This window comes from Anomaloglossus baeobatrachus, chromosome 5, assembly GCF_048569485.1.
Source record: "Anomaloglossus baeobatrachus isolate aAnoBae1 chromosome 5, aAnoBae1.hap1, whole genome shotgun sequence".
NCBI lineage: Eukaryota > Metazoa > Chordata > Amphibia > Anura > Aromobatidae > Anomaloglossus > Anomaloglossus baeobatrachus.
The window spans coordinates 207,112,214-207,134,243 of NC_134357.1; the positions used below are offsets into that span (position 1 = coordinate 207,112,214).

General features: G+C 44.7%; 1 protein-coding gene across 3 annotated transcripts in view; it reads right to left on the minus strand.

Moving 5' to 3' along the window:
* CHUK (component of inhibitor of nuclear factor kappa B kinase complex) overlaps positions 1–22,030 on the minus strand; it is a 496,520-nt gene that overhangs the window by 414,591 nt on the left and 59,899 nt on the right. For all 3 annotated transcript variants that reach the window (XM_075349105.1, XM_075349104.1, XM_075349106.1), the window contains 2 exons: positions 21,793–21,887; positions 19,016–19,130 (listed from right to left, as the gene is read on the minus strand). In XM_075349105.1, coding sequence (XP_075205220.1) covers positions 19,016–19,130; positions 21,793–21,887 — 210 coding nt within the window. The remainder of the gene's footprint in view (positions 1–19,015; positions 19,131–21,792; positions 21,888–22,030) is intronic.

Below are 22,030 nucleotides of genomic sequence, written 5' to 3' on the forward strand. Positions count from 1 at the left end.
AAACCTGTCCAACAACGCAACAGCGATCCGGACCTGCAGAGCGACCTAGCTGGTTGTTGGGGACGTTGATAAGCAGCCTTTTGAAAGGGAAGTTGCTAACAAAGTCGCTGCAAAGTCTTTCACACACAAACTTTGTAGCGATGCTTGCTGCACAGCGGGAAACAAAGGACCTAGGAATGGTCCTGAACGATTTGTAACGATTACAACTTCACAGCAGGGGCCGGGTCGCTGATAGGTTTCACACACTACAACATCGCTATTGCGTCACAAAACCGGTGACGTTACAGCGATGTCGTTTGAGATGTTGCAGTGTGTAAACCCAGCTTTAGACATTTCTGGTCACCAAGAAAATGGCTGTGCATTGTGTCCTTAAGCTGGTGTCACACATAACGACGACGACAACGACGTCGCTGCTACGTCACCATTTTCTGTGACGTTGCAGCGACGTCCAGTCGCTGTCGCTGTGTGTGACATCCAGCAACGACCTGGCCCCTGCTGTGAGGTCGCCGGTCGTTGCTGAATGTCCAGCTTCATTTTTTGGTCGTCACTCTCCCGCTGTGACACACACATCTCTGTGTGTGACAGCGAGAGAGCGACGAAATGAAGCGATCAGGAGCCGGCGCTGGCAGCTGCGGTAAGCTGTAACCAGCGTAAACATCGGGTAACCAAGGGAAGACCTTTCCCTGGTTACCCGATGTTTACGCTGGTTACCAGCCTCCGCTCTTGCTGCCAGCGCCGGCTCCTGCACTGTGACATGTGGCTGCAGTATGCATCGGGTAATTAACCCGATGTATACTGTAGCAAGGAGAGCAAGGAGCCAGCGCTAAGCAGTGTGCGCGGCTCCCTGCTCTCTGCACTGTGACATGTAGCTGCAGCACACATCGGGTTAATTAACCCGATGTGTACTGCACCTAGGAGAGCAAGGAGCCAGCGCTAAGCGCGGCTCCCTGCTCTCTGCACATGTAGCACAGCGACGTTATGATCGCTGCTTCTGCTGTTTGACAGCTAAGCAGCGATCATAACAGCGACTTACAAGGTCGCTGTTACGTCACCGAAAATGGTGACGTAACAGCGACGTCGTTGTCGCTGTCGCTTAGTGTGACACCAGCTTTACATGTCATTCTTTGTTATCTGTTGTAAACACTCAGATTAGGAGAGGGGAGGCGTGCCACCACATACAGGAGAGCAGACTCCGCCCACTTTACTGTAGGCTGTAATCTGAGCTTTTTATACAGTGGAAAATCAGTAGGATTTCAGAAGCTGCTCCCCCTAGTGTTTAACAGTAGAAAATATCAAACTTTAATTTTTTATTTATTTTTTTATATTTTGCACAATTAAAAAAAAAATATTTAAACAAAACATTTAAACATTATTACTTTACATTTTTTCAGTTATTTATTTTTTTTTTTGACGATACCTTCCCTTTAAAGAACGGGTCCAGACGACAGAACAGAAGTACATTCTGTCAGGGGATACACGGGACATACTGGAATGGAGGGAGCCACAAGAAGCATATGATTCTTACATTAAGGAGCGGGCCACTAAGACTTTTTTCATAACAGATTCTTTAAAGAGGGCGAAAAAGCGGGTCATTTATTAGTGGTGATTGCTAAAGCACAAAAAGGGAACACATTTGTGGGGGCGCTAAGGGACAAAACCGGGACCATAGTCAATCAACCTGACCAAATTTTGGCTACCTTCTCTGAATTCTACGAACAACTTTACAGTACTAAACTGAAATATGATAGGGAAAAGATAGCTTCTTACCTGAAAGACATCCCCTTGCCCTCACTTTCAGATGAGGACAGGGTATACCTAAACAGTCCACTCACACTGGAAGAGTTGCATTTAGCAGTGTCCTCCATGCCCAATAATAAGTCACCGGGTTCAGATGGGATCCCCACAGAGATTTACAAAACGTTCGGAGACATCCTGCTCCCCCAGCTGATGTTGACCTTCCAGCAAGCAGCCAAAAATGGCTCCTTGCCCCAATCGATGCGAGAAGCAGTGATAGTTGTCATACCTAAACGTGGCAAGGACCCCCTCATCCCTGACTCATAGGTCTATCTCTCTGTTACCTACAGATATCAAAATAATAGCTAAAGTACTAGCTTCCAGACTTAATAAGGTTATACTTTCACTAATCCATTCGGACCAGTCAGGGTTCATGCCTTCCAGATCAACTGCAGTGAATATACGACGGTTAAACCTCAACCTACAATTGCCAGTTGATAACTCAGGGGATAGAGTAATTTGCTCCCTAGACTCCGCTAAGGCATTTGACTATTGAGTGGGAGTTCCTCTGGGCAGTACTTGACAGATTTGGACTGGGGAGGCAATTTATTTCCTGGGTAAGACTTCTATATAATAACCCTACTGCTAGGATCAAAGTTAATGGATGCCTTACTTTTCCTTTCCACCTAGATAGGGGCACCCGCCAGGGATGCCCGTTATTCCCCTTCTATTTGCTCTGGCCGTTGAGCCTATGGCGGCAATGGTTAGATCCAATCCAGACATAACAGGATTCTGGAGGGGAGGTCAAGAGGAAAAAAAATAGCGTTGTACGCAGATGACACACTCCTTTTTCTGGCCAATGCAACATCATCACTGCCAAGGACAATGGGGGTTATACAAGAATTTGGGAAGTACTCAGGTCTATTAATCAACTGGGAAAAGTCTGTTACTTCCGGTGGATGGAACCACAAACTCACCTAATTACGTAGACTCTGGCCTACAGGTTGTTGCCCAGTTTAAATATTTGGGGATAATGGTCACCACTCGTGTTGAAGATTATGAGTCTCAACCTAACCCCTATTTTGTCAAAATTTAAGAATAAGAAGGAAGTCTGGTCTCGCCTGCCCTTCTCAGCAGTTGGCCGCACTAACCTGATCAAAATGATCTGGATGCCCCAACTACTATACAAACTACACAACTCTCCACAATGGATCCCACAGAGTTTTCCATAAGGTAAACGCATTATTACGGGAATTGATCTGGGGCGTACAGATGCCGCGCATTAGGCTCGAGACCCTGCAGAGGGATAAAAGTAGTGGAGGTCTGGCGGTACCCAATCCATGGGTTTACTATCTGGCGGCTCAGCTTCAGCACATTCGGGGATGGGAGGACCCTGGAAGGGGGGGGCACAGTATACGATTCTATAACAATATTTTCACTCCACTAGTCTATACGAGATTCTAGAGGCAGGAGGCTTCGGAGCTGGTGCTAATAGTTGCCCAACCCTACTACTAATCCAAAAACTTTAGGGTAAAACTAAAAAACTATAAGACATTCAGGGAATCTCACAATATACCTCTATATGGAGAACTCCATGGTTACCTAACTTGCATCGTTTAGAGGGAGTTTGGGAGCTGGGCTTTGAGAGGGATAAATAGATTCACACATATTGTGGAGGGGGGCCAACTCAGAGGCTTCCCTCAGTTGCAAGCGGAGTTTGGGATCCAGAATTCGGAGTTTTATAAGTACTTGCAACTGAGACATGCCTATCAGGAAGAAATCTCTATTACAGGTAGAGCATTGGATCAGAACAAAGTCATGCAACGCATAGCAACCTCTAGAGGCACAGCGGGAGTGATCTCTCGTTTATATTGGGATCTATTATATCTGGTGCACCGGAATTGTCCAGTAAACGCCAAAGAAAAATGGGAACGAGCTATAGGACCCTACTGAGGACAACCAATGGGTAGAAATTTTAGAAAGAATTCCTAGTCTATCATTGGGGGAGGCATACAGACTGTTAAACCTGTACGTTATTCACCAAGTATATAGCACACCTAGATTCCTGTTTGATATTGGAGTTAGAACTGACCCCTTCTGCCCGCGATGCAAAATATGTTCTGCAGATCTATTACATATGATATGGTCATGTCCTGATATTGAACATTACTGAAGAGAGGTGACAGAAATATATCGATAGAGTATATACGATAGGGACGAGCTTACAGTACAGCTACAAGTAGTATTCAACCCCCTACAGATTTAGCAGGTTTACACATTCGGAATTAACTTGGCATTGAGACATTTGGATTGTAGATCAGCCTGGAAGTGTGAAATGCACTGCAGCAAAAAAGAATGTTATTTCTTTTTTTATTTTTTTTTTTAAATTGTGAAAAGTTTATTCAGAGGGTCATTTATTATTCAACCCCTCAAACCACAAGAATTCTGTTTGGTTCCCCTAAAGTATTAAGAAGTATTTCAGGCACAAAGAACAATGAGCTTCACATGTTTGGATTAATTATCTCTTTTTCCAGCCTTTTCTGACTAATTAAGACCCTCCCCAAACTTGTGAACAGCACTCATACTTGGTCAACATGGGAAAGACAAAAGGAGCATTCCAAGGCCATCAGAGACAAGATCGTGGAGGGTCACAAGGCTGGCAAGGGGTACAAAACCCTTTCCAAGGAGTTGGGCCTACCTGTCTCCACTGTTGGGAGCATCATCCGGAAGTGGAAGGCTTATGGAACTACTGTTAGCCTTCCACGGCCTAGACAGCCTTTGAAAGTTTCCTCCCGTGCTGAGGCCAGGCTTGTCCGAAGAGTCAAGGCTAACCCAAGGACAACAAGGTAGGAGCTCCGGGAAGATCTCATGGCAGTGGGGACATTGGTTTCAGTCAATACCATAAGTAATGTACTCCACCGCAATGGTCTCCGTTCCAGACGAGCCCGTAAGGTACCTTAACTTTCAAAGCGTTATGTCAAGGCTCGTCTACAGTTTGCTCATGATCACTTGGAGGACTCTGAGACAGACTGGTTCAAGGTTCTCTGGTCTGATGAGACCAAGATCGAGATCTTTGGTGCCAACCACACACGTGACGTTTGGAGACTGGATGAGTGAAAACTGTGGAAAAAGAAAGCGCAATAGGGTCTTACCCCAATATATATAGGGTGAAGCAAAGAATAATCCTACTCACCAATTCGGGTTGTGACAGTCACAACACCTATAGCAGCATGTAACACCAAGTCCCGGCAGCGGTCCCCATGAGGCAGATAACAGAGAGTAGTAGAGAATGGGTTTCACAGCCGCGCCAAAAGACTACTGGATTCTTCTCAGATTAATGTTTCTTTTATTTCATAACAGGTCAAGTCTACGCGTTTCAGGAGAACACAGCTCCCTTCTTCAGGACAAACCAGCAAAGAATCATCAAATCAGATTTGATGATTTGTCCTGAAGAAGGGAGCTGTGTTCTCCTGAAACGCGTAGACTTGACCTGTTATGAAATAAAAGAAACATTAATCTGAGAAGAATCCAGTAGTCTTTTGGCGCGGCTGTGAAACCCATTCTCTACTACTCTCTGTTTGGAGACTGGATGGCACTGCATACGACCCCAAGAATACCATCCCTACAGTCAAGCATGGTGGTGGCAGCATCATGCTTTGGGGCTGTTTCTCAGCCAAGGGGCCTGGCCATCTGGTCCGCATCCATGGGAAGATGGATAGCACGGCCTACCTGGAGATTTTGGCCAAGAACCTCCACTCCTCCATCAAGGATCTTAAGATGGGTCGTCATTTCATCTTCCAACAAGACAACGACCCAAAGCACACAGCCAAGAAAACCAAGGCCTGGTTCAAGAGGGAAAAAATCAAGGTGTTGCAGTGGCCTAGTCAGTCTCCTGACCTTAACCCAATTGAAAACTTGTGGAAGGAGCTCAAGATTAAAGTCCACATGAGACACCCAAAGAACCTAGATAACTTGGAGAAGAGCTGCATGGAGGAGTGGGCCAAGATAACAACAGAGACCTGTGCCGGCCTGATCAGGTATTCTAAAAGACGATTATTAGCTGTAATTTCAAACAAGGGTGATTCCACAAAATATTAAACCTAGGGGTTGAATAATAATTGACCCACACTTTTATGTTGAAAATTTATTAAAATTTAACTGAGCAACATAACTTGTTGGTTTGTAAGATTTATGCATCGGTTAATAAATCCTGCTCTTGTTTGAAGTTTGCAGGCTCTAACTTACAGTTAGGTCCAGAAATATTTGGACAGTGACAATTTTCGCGAGTTGGGCTCTGCATGCCACCACATTGGATTTGAAATGAAATCTCTACAACAGAATTCAAGTGCAGATTGTAACGTTTAATTTGAAGGTTTGAACAAAAATATCTGATAGAAATTGTAGGAATTGTACACATTTCTTTACAAACACTCCACATTTTAGGAGGTCAAAAGTAATTGGACAAATAAACCAAACCCAAACAAAAATTTTTTATTTTCAATATTTTGTTGCAAATCCTTTGGAGGCAATCACTGCCTTAAGTCTGGAACCCATGGACATCACCAAACGCTGGGTTTCCTCCTTCTTAGTGCTTTGCCAGGCCTTTACAGCCGCAGCCTTCAGGTCTTGCTTGTTTGTGGGTCTTTCCGTCTTAAGTCTGGATTTGAGCAAGTGAAATGCATGCTCAATTGGGTTAAGATCTGGTGATTGACTTGGCCATTGCAGAATGTTCCACTTTTTAGCACTCATGAACTCCTGGGTAGCTTTGGCTGTATGCTTGGGGTCATTGTCCATCTGTACTATGAAGCGCCGTCCGATCAACTTTGCGGCATTTGGCTGAATCTGGGCTGAAAGTATATCCCGGTACACTTCAGAATTCATCCGGCTACTCTTGTCTGCTGTTATGTCATCAATAAACACAAGTGACCCAGTGCCATTGAAAGCCATGCATGCCCATGCCATCACGTTGCCTCCACCATGTTTTACAGAGGATGTGCCGTTCCCTTTCTTCTCCAAACTTTTTTCTTCCCATCATTCTGGTACAGGTTGATCTTTGTCTCATCTGTCCATAGAATACTTTTCCAGAACTGAGCTGGCTTCATGAGGTGTTTTTCAGCAAATTTAACTCTGGCCTGTCTATTTTTGGAATTGATGAATGGTTTGCATCTAGATGTGAACCCTTTGTATTTACTTTCATGGAGTCTTCTCTTTACTGTTGACTTAGAGACAGATACACCTACTTCACTGAGAGTGTTCTGGACTTCAGTTGATGTTGTGAACGGGTTCTTCTTCACCAAAGAAAGTATGCGGCAATCATCCACCACTGTTGTCATCCGTGGATGCCCAGGCCTTTTTGAGTTCCCAAGCTCACCAGTCAATTCCTTTTTTCTCAGAATGTACCCGACTGTTGATTTTGCTACTCCAAGCATGTCTGCTATCTCTCTGATGGATTTTTTCTTTTTTTTCAGCCTCAGGATGTTCTGCTTCACCTCAATTGAGAGTTCCTTAGACCGCATGTTGTCTGGTCACAGCAACAGCTTCCAAATGCAAAACCACACACCTGTAATCAACCCCAGACCTAACTACTTCATTGATTACAGGTTAACGAGGGAGACGCCTTCAGAGTCAATTGCAGCCCTTAAGAGTCCCTTGTCCAATTACTTTTGGTCCCTTGAAAAAGAGGAGGCTATGCATTACAGAGCTATGATTCCTAAACCCTTTCTCCGATTTGGATGTGAAAACTCTCATATTGCAGCTGGGAGTGTGCACTTTCAGCCCATATTATATATACATAATTGTATTTCTGAACATGTTTTTGTAAACAGCTAAAATAACAAAAACTTGTGTCACTGTCCAAATATTTCTGGACCTAACTGTATTTGCATCTTATCAAACCTGCTATATCTGCAGGGGGTTGAATACTACTTGTAGGCACTGTAAATAGCTGACACCAGCTGAGAATTTCAGTGGCTCTGCTAGTGAGCAGGCATGATTTTGTGCCATAACTTTAATGCACCCACTTCCAGCAGCTCTGTACATGTACAGCGCAAGTTGTGAAGGGGTTAAATCCCCTTACAATATGAGATTCTACTCTACACATTGTTAGTGATGAGTGGCTGAAGCATTGCGACATTACAGAGGTTGTCAATGTTTAGGATGAAAATCTGCAATCACTCTATATGACTGCAGATTTGTGAATCCTCAACGGACGCCATCAGTATTCTCCATTGATTGTAGTCAAAGCAGGCAGGTGTGCGAGTGACAGCACATGTATACTTCCGGCCAGATTCCGACTAGAAGAGAAAGGTTTTGCTCAATAGACGTGAACTGAGCGAGCCTGCATATATGCAAAAAGCCATATCTGTGGTCATGCGACCTCCCGCTCTTACCATTAGAACTGGAGAAGCCTGACAGCGTTAGGTTAGTGTGTAGTGAGGGATCAAAAAGTCTACAGTTTCTGAAGAGTTTCATCCCAATCCTGGACAACCCCTTTAAAAAGGTAAAAGATGACTGAATATACATATCTAAACAGTGACATTTAGTTGATCCAAACAAACAGATCGACCCCACATAGTATAGGAGGGGAGAATAGTCTTAAGGCCCCTTTACACAAAGACTTTCTAGCGATCCCACCAGCGATCCCAACCTGGCCGGGATCGCTACAAAGTCTCTGGTGAGCTGTCAAACAGGCAGACCTGGCCAAGGACGCAACAGCGATCCAGACCTGCAGAACGACCTAGCTAGTCATTGGGGACGTTGTCAGGCCTATTAAACACACATCCGTGAAAACCACCGTGAAAACTGTCGGCAGACAGCAGACAGAGTAGCGCAATGAGAATGAACTCGGGTGAACTTCACCCGACTTCATTGTTATGCTGCGGCTCTGTCTGTGTGCCGTGTACTGATTAGCGGTCACCTGTGAAGGATTCACCGGTGACCGCTAATCCCCCGAGTGACTGAAGTGTCCCCCCCCCTCTCTCATACTCACCGATCCCCGGTCACCGGCGCTGCACGGCGTTCACACTGCTCCGGCGGCTTTTACTAATTTGAAAAAGCCGGCCGCTCATTAAACAATCTCGTATTCCCTGCTTTCCCCGCCCACCGGCACCTATGATTGGTTGCAGTGAGACACGCCCCCACGCTGAGTGACAAGTGTCTCACTGCACCCAATCACAGCAGCCGGTGGGCGTGTCACTATGGAGTATAGAAATAAATAAATTAAAAAAACCGACGTGCGGTTCCCCCCAAATTTAATACCAGCCAGATAAAGCCATGCGGCTGAAGGCTGGTATTCTCAGGATGGGGAGCTCCATGTTATGGGGAGCCCCCCAGCCTAACAATATCAGTCAGCAGCCGCCCAGAATGGCCGCATACATTAGATGCGACTGTTCTGGGACAGTACCCGGCTCTTCCTGATTTGCCCTGGTGCGTTGGCAAATCGGGGTAATAAGGAGTTATTGGCAGCCCATAGCTGCCAATAAGTCCTAGATTAATCATGTCAGGCGTCTCCCCGAGATACCTTCCATGATTAATCTGTAAATTACAGTAAATAAACACACACAACTGAAAAATCCTTTATTAGAAATAAAAAACACAAACACATTCACTGGTTCACCACTTTAATCAGCCCCAAAAAGCCCTCCATGTCCGGCGGAATCCAGGATGGTCCAGCGCCGCTTCCAGCTCTGCTGCATGAAGGTGACAGGAGCAGCAGAAGGAACCGCCGCTTCTGTCACCTCCACGCAGCAAATGGAGAGCCGCGTAATCGGCTGAGCTGTCACTGAGGTTACCTGGATCCAGCGGTGAATGCAGCGGTGGCCTCAAAGGGGCTATGAATAGCCAAGAGAATCACCAACATACTACCGTAAATGTCACTGTACAATACACATGAAGTTTTGTTTTTCCAATCTGTAGTCCTCATAATCTCAGTGTTGCAGCCCAGAGACTAAACAAAAGGAAGACAAAGGGTGCAAGGACCTTTATCATCACGGTTTGGAGAGGTACTGGAAACCATTAGCAATTCAGGGGATCTGGAGTCCAAGTGGTATGTAGAGTACCAAATGTCTTTGTGAGGGATGCACAAGGACCTCTGATCAAGTCTGGCAGGTGATACTTTAAAGAAAATGAAGTGGTCTCAGTGTGTACCAGAAGAAATTGGTCAGAAAGTCTCAGCATCGAGGTAGATATGAAGACAAGATGTCAGTTGTGTGAACCTGGTGCCATGCTCGAGTTAGCGGTGGTAGCAGCAACTTGTCAGGTAGTGGGATCTCAACCCTGTCCATTACTTTTTCCCCACTTCATCAAGGAAGCATTTAACATGGGTGGTGAAGTTGGAGAAGGAGAGAATAGGAAGCCTCAGCAATAGTGAACTTGGCAGCTTGCCATGCGGAAGTAATGGGTCATCATGAACTGTGCCTTGATAATGGGGCTAGGCGATTAGATGCACTGAATTCTTAAGACTGGGAAACATGAGACAGTCTCTAGCTGCTGTAAGACGATTTCTCAAGTCATCATGATGTAGTTTTACTACAACACATTGAAATATTTAGGCCTTTCCAGCGCTTTCTGAATCCTAGTGATGTGAAGTATTGATGTGATACCTTGTGAAAGAGGAGAGAAAGAAAATGATCACTGTTTCTTTATGAGCAATTATGGACTCCCGAAGGAGTCTGATTATAATGTCACCTCTGTGTGATTGATGCTCTGCACATGCAAGTTCCAGACGTTCTAAACATAAATGATCTGCCATTCGAGCCATGGTCATCTGCAGCCAGGTCCATACGAATTTAGTTACCCTGTGCATTGAGATGTGTCTCGTAATTGTTTAGAAAAGGAGTTGACAGCAGCTACCAGTTTTATTCTGAGGCTGAGGTCACATAAGTGTATGAATTGGATGAGTGTAATGGGAGAACATCTTGCATTGCACTCTGACCAATGTTATGTGGCAGAGCAGATCTGCGATTTTTTTCTCATGTCGAGGTGAAACATCAGACTGCACTCGTTTGATATACGCAGAGACAGGCAATGGAGAAGATGGAGAGATTTATTCATTCATTCATCCTTCCCCTCACCTGTGATCCGACTCTTGCATGGGAGAGAATCAGATAACAGTAAATGACACTTTGCTCACACTTGCAGAAGAGTGTCACGCAACCGACTCTGCTGCAAGACAAACTCTGAAGGCCAGCACGACAGAGGGCAGGCGCGCGTGACAGAGAGAAAATTGTGCTCAAAGTGTCAATATGTTGTTTGGCCACCATTATTTTCAAGCACTGCCTTAACTCTTTTGGGCATGGAGTTCACTAGAGCTTTATAGGAGGCACTTGCACTCCTCCACCTTCTGTTTGAGGAAGCCCCACAGATGCTCAATGGTGTTTAGGTCTGGAGACATGCTTGGCCAGTCCAGCACCATTACCCTCAGTTTCTTTTGCAAGGTAGTGGTCATCTTGACGGTGTGTTTGAGGTAGTTATCAAGTTGGAATACTGCCCTGCACCCCAGCTTCGAAAGGGAGGGGGATCATGCTCTGCTTCAGTATGCCACATTATATGTTGGCATTCATGGTTCCCTCAATGAGCTGTATCTCACCACAGTTGGTAGCATTTATGTCTGTATGCAAGACACACGGCTTTGTTCTCCTCACCTGGTTGCCACCACACGCGCTTGACACCATCTGAACTAAATAAGTTTATCTTGGTCTCATCAGACAGGACATGGTTCCAGTAATCCATGTTCTTTGTCTGCTTATCTTCAGCAAACTGCAGGCTTTCCTGTGCATAATCTTTATTTGGAAGAGACAACCTCTGGATATGATGCTGAGCATATGCACTTAACCCCTTCACGACCATGGACAAATATATCCGTCCAGGAGCGTGTCCCGTTAAGCCCCGCCCCCTGTTTTCAACAGCTGACATGTGTGCCTGCATGTTGCGAGTGGAATCGCTTCCACTCGCAACATTTAACCCCTTAAAATTCGCTGCCAAAGTCTGGCAGCGAGATCTATATGTGTGCGGCCATGATTTTTACTTACCGCCGCCCCCACCGGAAGTCACGTGCGTGATCACGTGACTTTCGGTGGTTGCCATCGTAGCACAGGGTCATGTGATGACGCCTGCAGCTATGAAGTTTCACTTTCGTTTTCCCTTGCCCGGGAGCAGAGAGAAACCAGAAGTGACTGAATCTGCTGTTTACAGCTGTATAGCTGTGATCAACAGATCGATAAGAGCGATCGGATTGCTGATCGCTATAGCCCCCTAGGGGGACTGGTAAAATTAAAAAAAAAAAAAGTTTAAAAATAAAAAAAAAAAAACCTAAAAAGTTCAAATCAGCCCCCTTTCCCCCCATTGAAAATTAAAGGATTAAAAAATAAATAAATATACACATATTTGGTATCGCCCCGTTCAGAAATGCCCGATGTATCAAAATATAAAATGAATTAATCTGATTGGTAAACGGCGTAGTGGCAAAAAAATTCCAAACGCCAAAATTACGTTTTTTGGTCGCCGCAAGTTTTACGCAAAATGCAATAACAGGCGATCAAAACGTAGCATCTGCGCAAAAATGGTACCATTAGAAACGACAGCTCGAGACGCAAAAAATAAGCCGTCACTGAGCCATAGATCCCAAAAAATGAGAACGCTACGGTTTTCGGAAAATGGCACAAAACGTGCGCCACTTTTATTGGACAAGCTTGTGAATTTTTTTTAACCCCTTAGATACAAGTAAACCTATACATGTTTGGTGTCTACAAACTCGCACCGACCTCAGGCATCATACCCACAAATCAGTTGTACCATATAGTGAACACCGTGAATAAAACATCCCAAAAACTATTGTGCCATCACACTTTTTTTGCAGTTTTTTCAGTACACCATATGGTAAAACTTATGGTTTCATTTAAAAGTACAACTTGTCCCGCAAAAAACAAGCCCTCATATGGCAACATTGACGGAAAAATAAAAATGTTACGGCTCTCGGAAGAAGGGGAGCAAAAAACAAAAACGCAAAAACAGAAAGTGCCCCGGGGCTGAAGGGGTTAACGTCTATGGTCAACCATGGCAGGACCTGTTCTGAGTGGAACCTGTCTTGTTAAACCGCTGTATGGTCTTGTCCATCGTACTGAAGTTCACTTTCAAGGTGTTGGCAATTTTCCTGCACATAGAGCAACAATTCTTTTTTTTCCCAGATACAGGGAGAATTTTTCCAGATAAGGGGAGAATTCTTTGCCATGACGTACAATGCTGAACTGCCAGTGACCAGTATGAGAATGTGTGTGCGATAACACCAAATTCAACACACCTGTTCCCCATGCACACTTGACACCTTGTAACACTAATGAATGACATGACACCGCAGGAAGAAAATGGCTAATTGGTCAAAATTTGGCAATTTTCATTTAGGGGTGTACTCTTATTGCCACGGGTTTGACGTTAATGGCTGTGTGTTGTGTTATCTAGAGAGCACACCACATTTACACTGTTATACCAGCTCTACATTGAATACTTTCTATTGTGTCAAAGTGTCATATCTACACTCTTTTCCCATGCAAAAAAACATAAAAAGGGGTGTACTCACTTTTTTTTATATACTGTAGATGATGGATTGACAGGTATAACAGCTATTAGCCAAATAAATAATTTGATAACCAGTGTAGTTAAAGCAGACAGCTGTGGGTATCCGGCTGAGAAGGTCCATGATTGGGCCCTTCCCAACCTACAAAAACAGCTCACAGCTACCCCAGAAGTGGCACATCACATTAGATGCGCCAATTCTTATTCTGGTGCTTCACCTTGGCTCTTACAGATTGCCCTGGAGTGGTGGCAAATCAGGGTAATGGTTTGTGGGGTTGAAGTCAGCTTTGTCGCGTCAGCTGGTATCAAACCCTGGTGATAGTAAATGGAGAAATTTCTCAGTAATCATTTAAAAAAAAAAAAATCCCCATGCAGCTCTGCCATAATTCACAAAGTGCATTGTAGTCCGAAAAAGGAAATCTGAAAAAACAAACATACAAAGCAGAGAAATTAAACAAGACAGATACTTACCCTAGTTGACCACTTTATTAAAAAGAAAAAAAAAGGAAAAAGCCCAGCTGCTCTGACGCAGTCCAGAAGGGAGGATTCCGACATCGTTCTGACACTCCCCAGACTTTGCTAACAGACAGTTCAAGGTCACGCTGTGCTGCGTGAGACCCGGCACCTCTGATGAGTAGTGACATCAGTAACATTACTGCTCCTCAGATTCACTGGGTCACTAGGTCACTGTGCGCAGGACCCGATGCATCTGAAGAAGGGAGACATCAGTAACGATAACCTCTGCGGAGAAGAGTGAGGTATCACATTCTCCCTCTCCTCCGCGGCCTGTCTCTGCATACATGACATCCGAGTGCAGTGCAATGTTTCAAAAACGCACCCATACACTTGTACTAGTGCGTGTGAGCCGAGACTCGCAGCGAAACGAAACATGCTGCGATTCTTATCTCATGCCGATATGGTATGAGAAATCAATTGTAGATGGACACAGCCCCATTATTTTGCACTGGTACGAGTGCAATCCAATGTTTTATCGGATTGCACTCATCCATGCAAAACACAAGTGGAACCGAGCCCTAAAGCGGTTTATGGTCGCCGAGTCACTCTCTGTCGTGCTGCTGATGAGCAGTAATGTTACTGATTTCACTGCTCATTTGGGGTGCCAGGTCTCACGCAGTGCAGTATTACTCGGACTGACCTGGCAACTCATGAGTTGTAACGTTACTGATGTCACCGCTCAGAGTTGCTGACTCTCATGCAATGCAGTGCAGCAGGACATGAATTCCCTGTAAGCAAGTTCTATAGAATGTCAGAACGATGTTCCTTAGGCTATGTTCATCGGAATCCTCCCTGGACTACATCAGAGCAGCTGGGAATTTTTTTTTCTTTTAAATAAATAGTGATGAACAAGGCTAATAATCTTGTTTTATTTCTCGGTGTTTGTAGGTTTGCTTTATCAGAAAACCTTTTTTTGGACTGCAATGGATTCAGTGGAGGCGCATGGTTTTTTTTGAGTTTTTTTTAATAAGGTAAAAACGAGGGAAAGTTTTGTGGAATATTTATTGAAATAATACTTTTTTTAGTTAGTAATAGTGGTGTCTGATACATCTCTCTCCATTACTAACACCAGGGCTTGAAGCCAGCTGACCTCAACCACAACTACTATTATTCCGATTACCAACGCACCAGGGGAAGCGTGAAGCGCTTGAATTGGAGATGCACCATTTCTTGGGCGGCTGCAGGATGGTACTTTTAGCGTGGGAAGGGCACAATAATCATGGACCTTTCCAGCCTGATAATATCAGCTGTCTGCTTTAACTTTCCTGGTTATCAAAAATAGGGGCCCGCCCACTTTTTTTTTTTTAATCAATTACCGCATTTTTCGCTTTATAAGACGCACTTTTGTTTCCCCAAATTTTGCGGGAAAGTAGGGGGTGCGTTTTTTTAATCTGAATATACGAGGGGGGGTGTATGTATGTATGTATGTATGTATGTATGTATGTATGTATGTATGTATGTATGTATGTATGTATGTATGTATATATATATATATATAATATATACATACACACACACATATACATATATACATATACATATACATATATATACATATATATACACACACACACACACACACACACACGCGTACATATAGATATACACACACTACAGAGTCCAGGGGAGGTGGGGAAGCGGTGCTTGGGGTAGGTGAAAGCAGCGTTAGATCTCCTGCTCCCGCTCATATAATATGCACTGTCGCTGTCCATCACCGTGGTGCTGAAACCGCACCACGGTGACGGGTTGGGGCAGTGGCGCATATTATATCTGCCTGCGCCCCCCTTTGATGGCACATGCCCCCCCTGTGTTAGATATGGCCCCCATGCTGCTGCACATAGTAAAATAAAACACTCTTTACTCACCTCCTCCAGCGCTGATCTCCCAGTCTCCTGCTGCTGTGATCAGGCAGCAGAGATGATATCACTCTGCTGTGCCGATCACATGACCGGCACCGAGAACCAGGAAGTACAGGAGGCCGGAGCTCAACCGCACGGAGGAAGACACGAGGGAGGACAACACTGAAGAATGTAAGGAAAGAGTTTATTTTACTAAAAGCAGCAGCATGGGGGCCACATCTAACACAGAGTGATGTGTGCCAGCCACAGGGGGCCGTGTGCCAGCCACAGGGGGCCGTGTGCCAGCCACAGGGGGCCGTGTGCCAGCCACAGGGGGCCGTGTGCCAGCCACAGGGGGCCGTGTGCCAGCCACAGGGGGCCGTGTGCCAGCCACAGGGGGCCGTGTGCCAGCCACAGGGGGCCGTGTGCCAGCCACAGGGGGCCGTGTGCCAGCCACAGGGGGCTATATTCAATATAAGGTAGCCATATCCAGATTAAGGGGGCTAATTTTAGGATGGGGGGGCTTTGAGGGACATATACCCTATATGATTTGTTAGACAGACACTGGCATTATAAGACAGACCCCATTTATTAAAAAATTCTCTATTCCTTCACCAAATTTGGGGGTGCGTCTTATAATCAGGTGCGTCTTATGAAGCGAAAAATACGGTACTTATTTATTGGGCCAATAGCAGTAAAGTCTATCTTCGCACATCTTTAAACACATAAAAAGACATTAATTTCAGCGTGATGCTGTTTTTTCCGGTAGATGTCACACATACACGCGGACTGCACGCAGATGACACACAGGTACACACAGACTGTCCAAACAGAACGTGCGTTTTTTTAAATGGACGTGTGAAGGTGGCCTAATGTAGGTGTCTATCAGACACTGCCATTACTTATCTACTATTAAAAAAAAAACCGCATAAATAACAAAAAAAATTTCAAAATACACTCCCGAAACGCTTATTTACCAATTATTAAAAAAAAACCAAACCCCTATGCAGTTTCGCGCCATAGTTCACCAAATCCGTTGTAGTTAAAAAAAAAAACACAAACTACATCTGAAAAATGAAATACAAAACACATAAATAAAACAAGACATTTACCCTCTTTGACCACTTTATTCAACAGAAAAAAAAAAAAAAAAATTCCCAGCTGGTCTATTCTAGTCCAGGGATTCAGACTGACTAATTCAATAGAGCATCGCTCTGACACTTCATAGACTTTGCTTATAGGCAATCCAGGTCACACTGTGCGAGACCAGTCACCTCTAAAGAGAGGTGACATCAGTAAGGTTACCACTCATCAAGGACAAAAAGTCTCACGCAACGCATTGTGACCCGGAGTGACCTGGTGACCCTGAACAGCGGTAATGCTACGGAGGTTACTACTATTTTTTTTCTTTTGAATAAAGTGATGAACGAGGGTGATGGTCTTGTTTTATTGCTCTGTGTTTGTTTTATTTTTCAGATATCCTTTTATAGACTACAACAGATTTGGTGGACTGTGGAAGACTTCCTGAACAACAGCGGAGCTGCAAGGGTGTATGGTTTTGTTTTTTTAAATAAAATGGTAAAATGAGGGAAAGTTTCAGGGAGTATTAATTGAAATAAATAATTTTTTCCTTTTTACTTACTGGGTTAGTAATGGAGGGAGTCTGATAGACATTTCTCCATTGCTAAAACCAGGGCTTGATGCCAGCTGACATCAACCCCTTAAATCATTACCCCGTTTGCTAACACACTATGACAAATCGGGAAGAGCCAAGGCTAAGCGCCAGCATCGGAGTATCTAATGTGGTGCTCCACTTCGGAAGTGGCTGATGGACGGCATTTTTAGGCTGGGAAGGGCCCAATAACCACCTTCCCAGTCTGATGATTTCAACTTTCAGCTGTTTGCTTCACCTTTACTGGTTATCAAATACGGGGGTGAAGGGTAAATTCCATATCGTTTTTTAAACTATTTGGTTAATAACTGTAAAATCTATCTTTGCACATCTTTAAACAAACACAAAAAAGCAAGAACATTAATTTCAGTGTCATGCATTTTTTTCAGGTACATGACACACAAATGACATACGTACACATGAATGGCTATACATATGGTCAAAATGGAATGTGCCACATAAGTGCGTTTTGTTTTTTTTTTAAATGGACGTGTGAAGGGATCCATCTGCAAGGGGGACCGTGGAGGATTCTGGGATCCTGTTCTGCCTGCCATGATAATGCAATCTGAAAGTCCAAAGGCCCTGTCACACACAGAGATAAATCTTTGGCAGATCTGTGGTTGCAGTGAAATCATGGACATATTGTTCCATTTGTACACAGCCACAAACCTGGCACTGATTGTCCACAATTTCACTGCAACCACAGATCTGCCGCAGATTTATCTGTGTGTGTGACAGGGCCTTAAGGCTGACTTCTGCTAGAAAGTGACACAAGTGTAACTTAAGAGTACTCTTGTAAATAATTTTTTCTTAAATAAGCGCAGCAGACTGGTAACAGTACTCCTTAAAGGGAACCTGTCAGGTCAAAAAAGCGTTCTGACCTACAAGCAGGAGCCTGTGTGAGCTGCTAATCCCTTCCTACCCATCCTTGTGTTATATTGTGTAATATGAAAGTAATAGAATACGTTTTATTACTTTCATATGTCCTATGTAAATAGCACAGGTCTCTAGCTCCATGGGAGTCTCATCGCCCTGTGGGTGTCTACATGCTTTCCATGATATCAAGCCCCTGTGGGCATGATACCATGGATTTACAACAGCGACGTGAGCGTCGCTACTTCAGAATTTAGCGCGTGCGCGCGCTTACCATCCTCGCCATCTCATCCTGGTGTTTGTGTGTCGGCTTCTGACGAGCACTGCGCATGCTCAGAAGACACCTGCGGTTCTGGTCATGCGCAGTGCGCGTCAGAAGCCGAGAATCAAGCGCCAGAATGAAAAGGCAACGAGAATGGTAAGCGCGCGCATGCGAGATTCTGAAGCGGCAGAACTGACATCGCTCATGTAAATCCATGGTATCACGCCCACAGGGACGTGATACCATGGAAAGCATGTATATGCCCACAGGGCAATGAGACGCCCATGGGGCTAGAGACCTATGCTATTTACATAGGGAACATGAAAGTAATAAAACGTATTTTATTACTTTCATATTACACAATATAACAACACAGGGATGGGTAGGAAGGGGGTTAATAGCTCACACAGGCTCCTGCTTGTAGGTCAGAATGCTTTTTTGACCTGACAGGTTCCCTTTAAATGCCAGCAAACTCTACAAGGTATGGCTATCGCATGTTCACAAGTGATCATAAGACTTATTTTTCATTCATTCTATACAGATGTGACGTACTTTACGCAAGTCTCCTCCAGAACAATACTCCATTGCCAGGTGTGGCACTGAATTCACCATAATGTCCATCTCAGGTGGCACCTCACATGCCTTTACTACATTTGGATGATTCAACCTGTAAACAAACAAAAATATTAGTTCTTGCAAATTTGTAAGGATCACAATAAAATAAAATATATCCAATGTCCCAGCAGGGAATTGGACAAGCAAGTCTCCCACTGTGGCGTGCCCAGCCTTTTTATCATATGGGGGAGCACATTAAAGAAAGCCTGTCAGCTCTCCTGCCAGGTCCGTTTCACTAAATAGTTGTGTACCCCAACAAATGATAATTCTGGAGTATATATTTAGGCCTATGCACTGTGCCGTTACTGCTAACAATCTAGCAATCGCTTCACAGCTGGGTGTTCCCAGTTGGGGCATGTCTATGTACATTTGGAGCCCCTTTAAAACACATTTTTTGCAATAAATTGCACAAAATTTCTCAGAACATTTCTGGCCTTTTTATAGTTCTGTATAGCTCATAATGGTAGAAACAAAACTATTCTATTCTATTTTTATAGAAAGGAAAAAAAACCCCTTTTCTTTATTCCATCTTTAGTATCTGTGTTACACAGACCCTCCGTGCTGTTTGAATACTCCACAAATAAAGACAACAGCAACTTTACACACCTCCAATAAGGCTGCTTTCACACATCCGGTTTTTGCTGAGCGGCACAATACGGCGCTTTGCAGAAAAAACGTTACCGTTTTTTTTTTTTTTTCTCGCCGGTTGTGTTTTTTCCTCATAGTCTTGCATTAGCGCTGTATTGTGCGGCATGGCCTTGCGTTGCGTCTGCTTTTTGCCAGTTGTGGCATATTTAGCCCATGCGGCGGCCAGATGCAACGTTGCCTGGCACTTTTTTTTGTGCGGCAAAAAAGAAAAAAAAAAAAAAAAAACGGCGCGATTTACAATGCAAGTCTATGGACGCAGAATGTGGCGTCCTACAGCAAAAACGCATCCGGCGGCAGGATGCGTTTTTTTTGCACTGCGCATGCTCAGTATTTAGCCGCATCCGGCAAAACACGGACGGGCCGCATGGGAAAAACTTATGCAACGGATCCATTTTTTTCGCCGCATCCGTTGCATAGGTTTTTGAGCCGGATTGAGCCGCACTGAAAACACCGGATGTGTGAAAGCAGCCTAAGTTCTATATTCATCTCACAAAATGGAACAGATCGCATTCATTTTCATAATTCAAAGATCAAAGAAATGCAGGATAAATACCCCCATAATAATTCCAGACATGGTGCGGTATAGACAAGATGATTTTTCATTCAAAATAGGAACAAGCAGAGGCACTGAATCACTCACATTTGAGCGATGTTGCAACAAACCACCCTCTTTTTCAAGGTTTAAAAATTTCCACTTATCTACACTGCACAATGCATAGAATTATTCACTGTGGTGTTTATCCTCCATGTAAAATGGAAATGAACATTATCATAAACCAGGCACGCCCAACCTGTAGCTCTGGAGCCACATGTGGCTTGCGGGCCAATCATGTGTGGCTCATGGCTGTCTTCCAGCTTGGTGCATATTCGCCTATGAAACAGCAAACAACTATGAAGAGGATGTCGCAAGGTGGTGACTTGTGAGTAGCCCCACATAGAAGAGCTAGAGTAGGAGCCACTCGATCTTGGTATATCGCCTCAGTGTGATTTCTGTGGAAAAGCTTTTGCTGTCATAATATGGGTAATGAGGGCTTTGGGTGTCACTACTGCGAAGTGGGCAGTAGCTGGACGTGGCCCTGCCACCCCTCACAAGAGCTGGACGTGGCCCTGCCACCCCTCACAAGAGCTGGACGTGGCCCTGCCACCCCTCACAAGAGCTGGACGTGGCCCTGCCACCCCTCACAAGAGCTGGACGTGGCCCTGCCACCCCTCACAAGAGCTGGACGTGGCCCTGCCACCCCTCACAAGAGCTGGACGTGGCCCTGCCACCCCTCACAAGAGCTGGACGTGGCCCTGCCACCCCTCACAAGAGCTGGACGTGGCCCTGCCACCACCCCTCACAAGAGCTGGACGTGGCCCTGCCACCCCTCACAAGAGCTGGACGTGGCCCTGCCACCCCTCACAAGAGCTGGACGTGGCCCTGCCACCCCTCACAAGAGCTGGACGTGGCCCTGCCACCCCTCACAAGAGCTGGACGTGGCCCTGCCACCCCTCACAAGAGCTGGATGTGGCCCTGCCACCCCGATGTGGCTCTGCCACCTCGATGTGGCTCTTAAAAGTCAGAAAGGTTGGGGACCGCTGTTCTAAGCCATATTTTTAGGTAAAGATAGACTGATTTTATCCTCTTTATATAAATTCTATTTGATGACCAATTTAGAAAGGCCAGACTCAGCACTGACCGACACATACGGGGGCACTTCCCACTTCTAAAATTAGTAAGATACCTCTATGAGGAATAAGCATAAGGGTGGAGGGGAAAAAAAAAGTTAGATCATGAAATATACAAGTATTTCATAAAACAGTTTTCAGGAGAAATGATGGGTCGTCTATAATATTAATTAGCACAATGTCACACTTTATCCCATGTATAGCAGTGCTGCAGGGGCTTGTGATGGGTCGCCCAGAAATCCATAGCTGAGTACTAGAGAAAGCACAATCTACGGACAGATTACTGTCTGAGGAGCATTCAAATAAAAATGGTTTGCAAAACGTAGACAACGCCTCTAGACTGAAAGTGAATGTCTGTGATTGTTTTTCTGACAAGATGAAAAAAACGGATACTAAACCTTTTCATGATCTGAATCTCTTGACACCATCGCTCCTTATTCTTTGAACTAAGTTCCAATCGGCATGATTTGATGGCTATTAACTCTCCAGTGTCCTGAACGAAGAAGAACAAGTAATAATGCAAAAAGGAAGACACTCGTAATATATCACACAAATTCCATCAGCGAGGTAGATGACAGCACACAGCTAGTTATATGCTGTAATGCACTTTAAAATCCCTATGGTATGTACCTGACA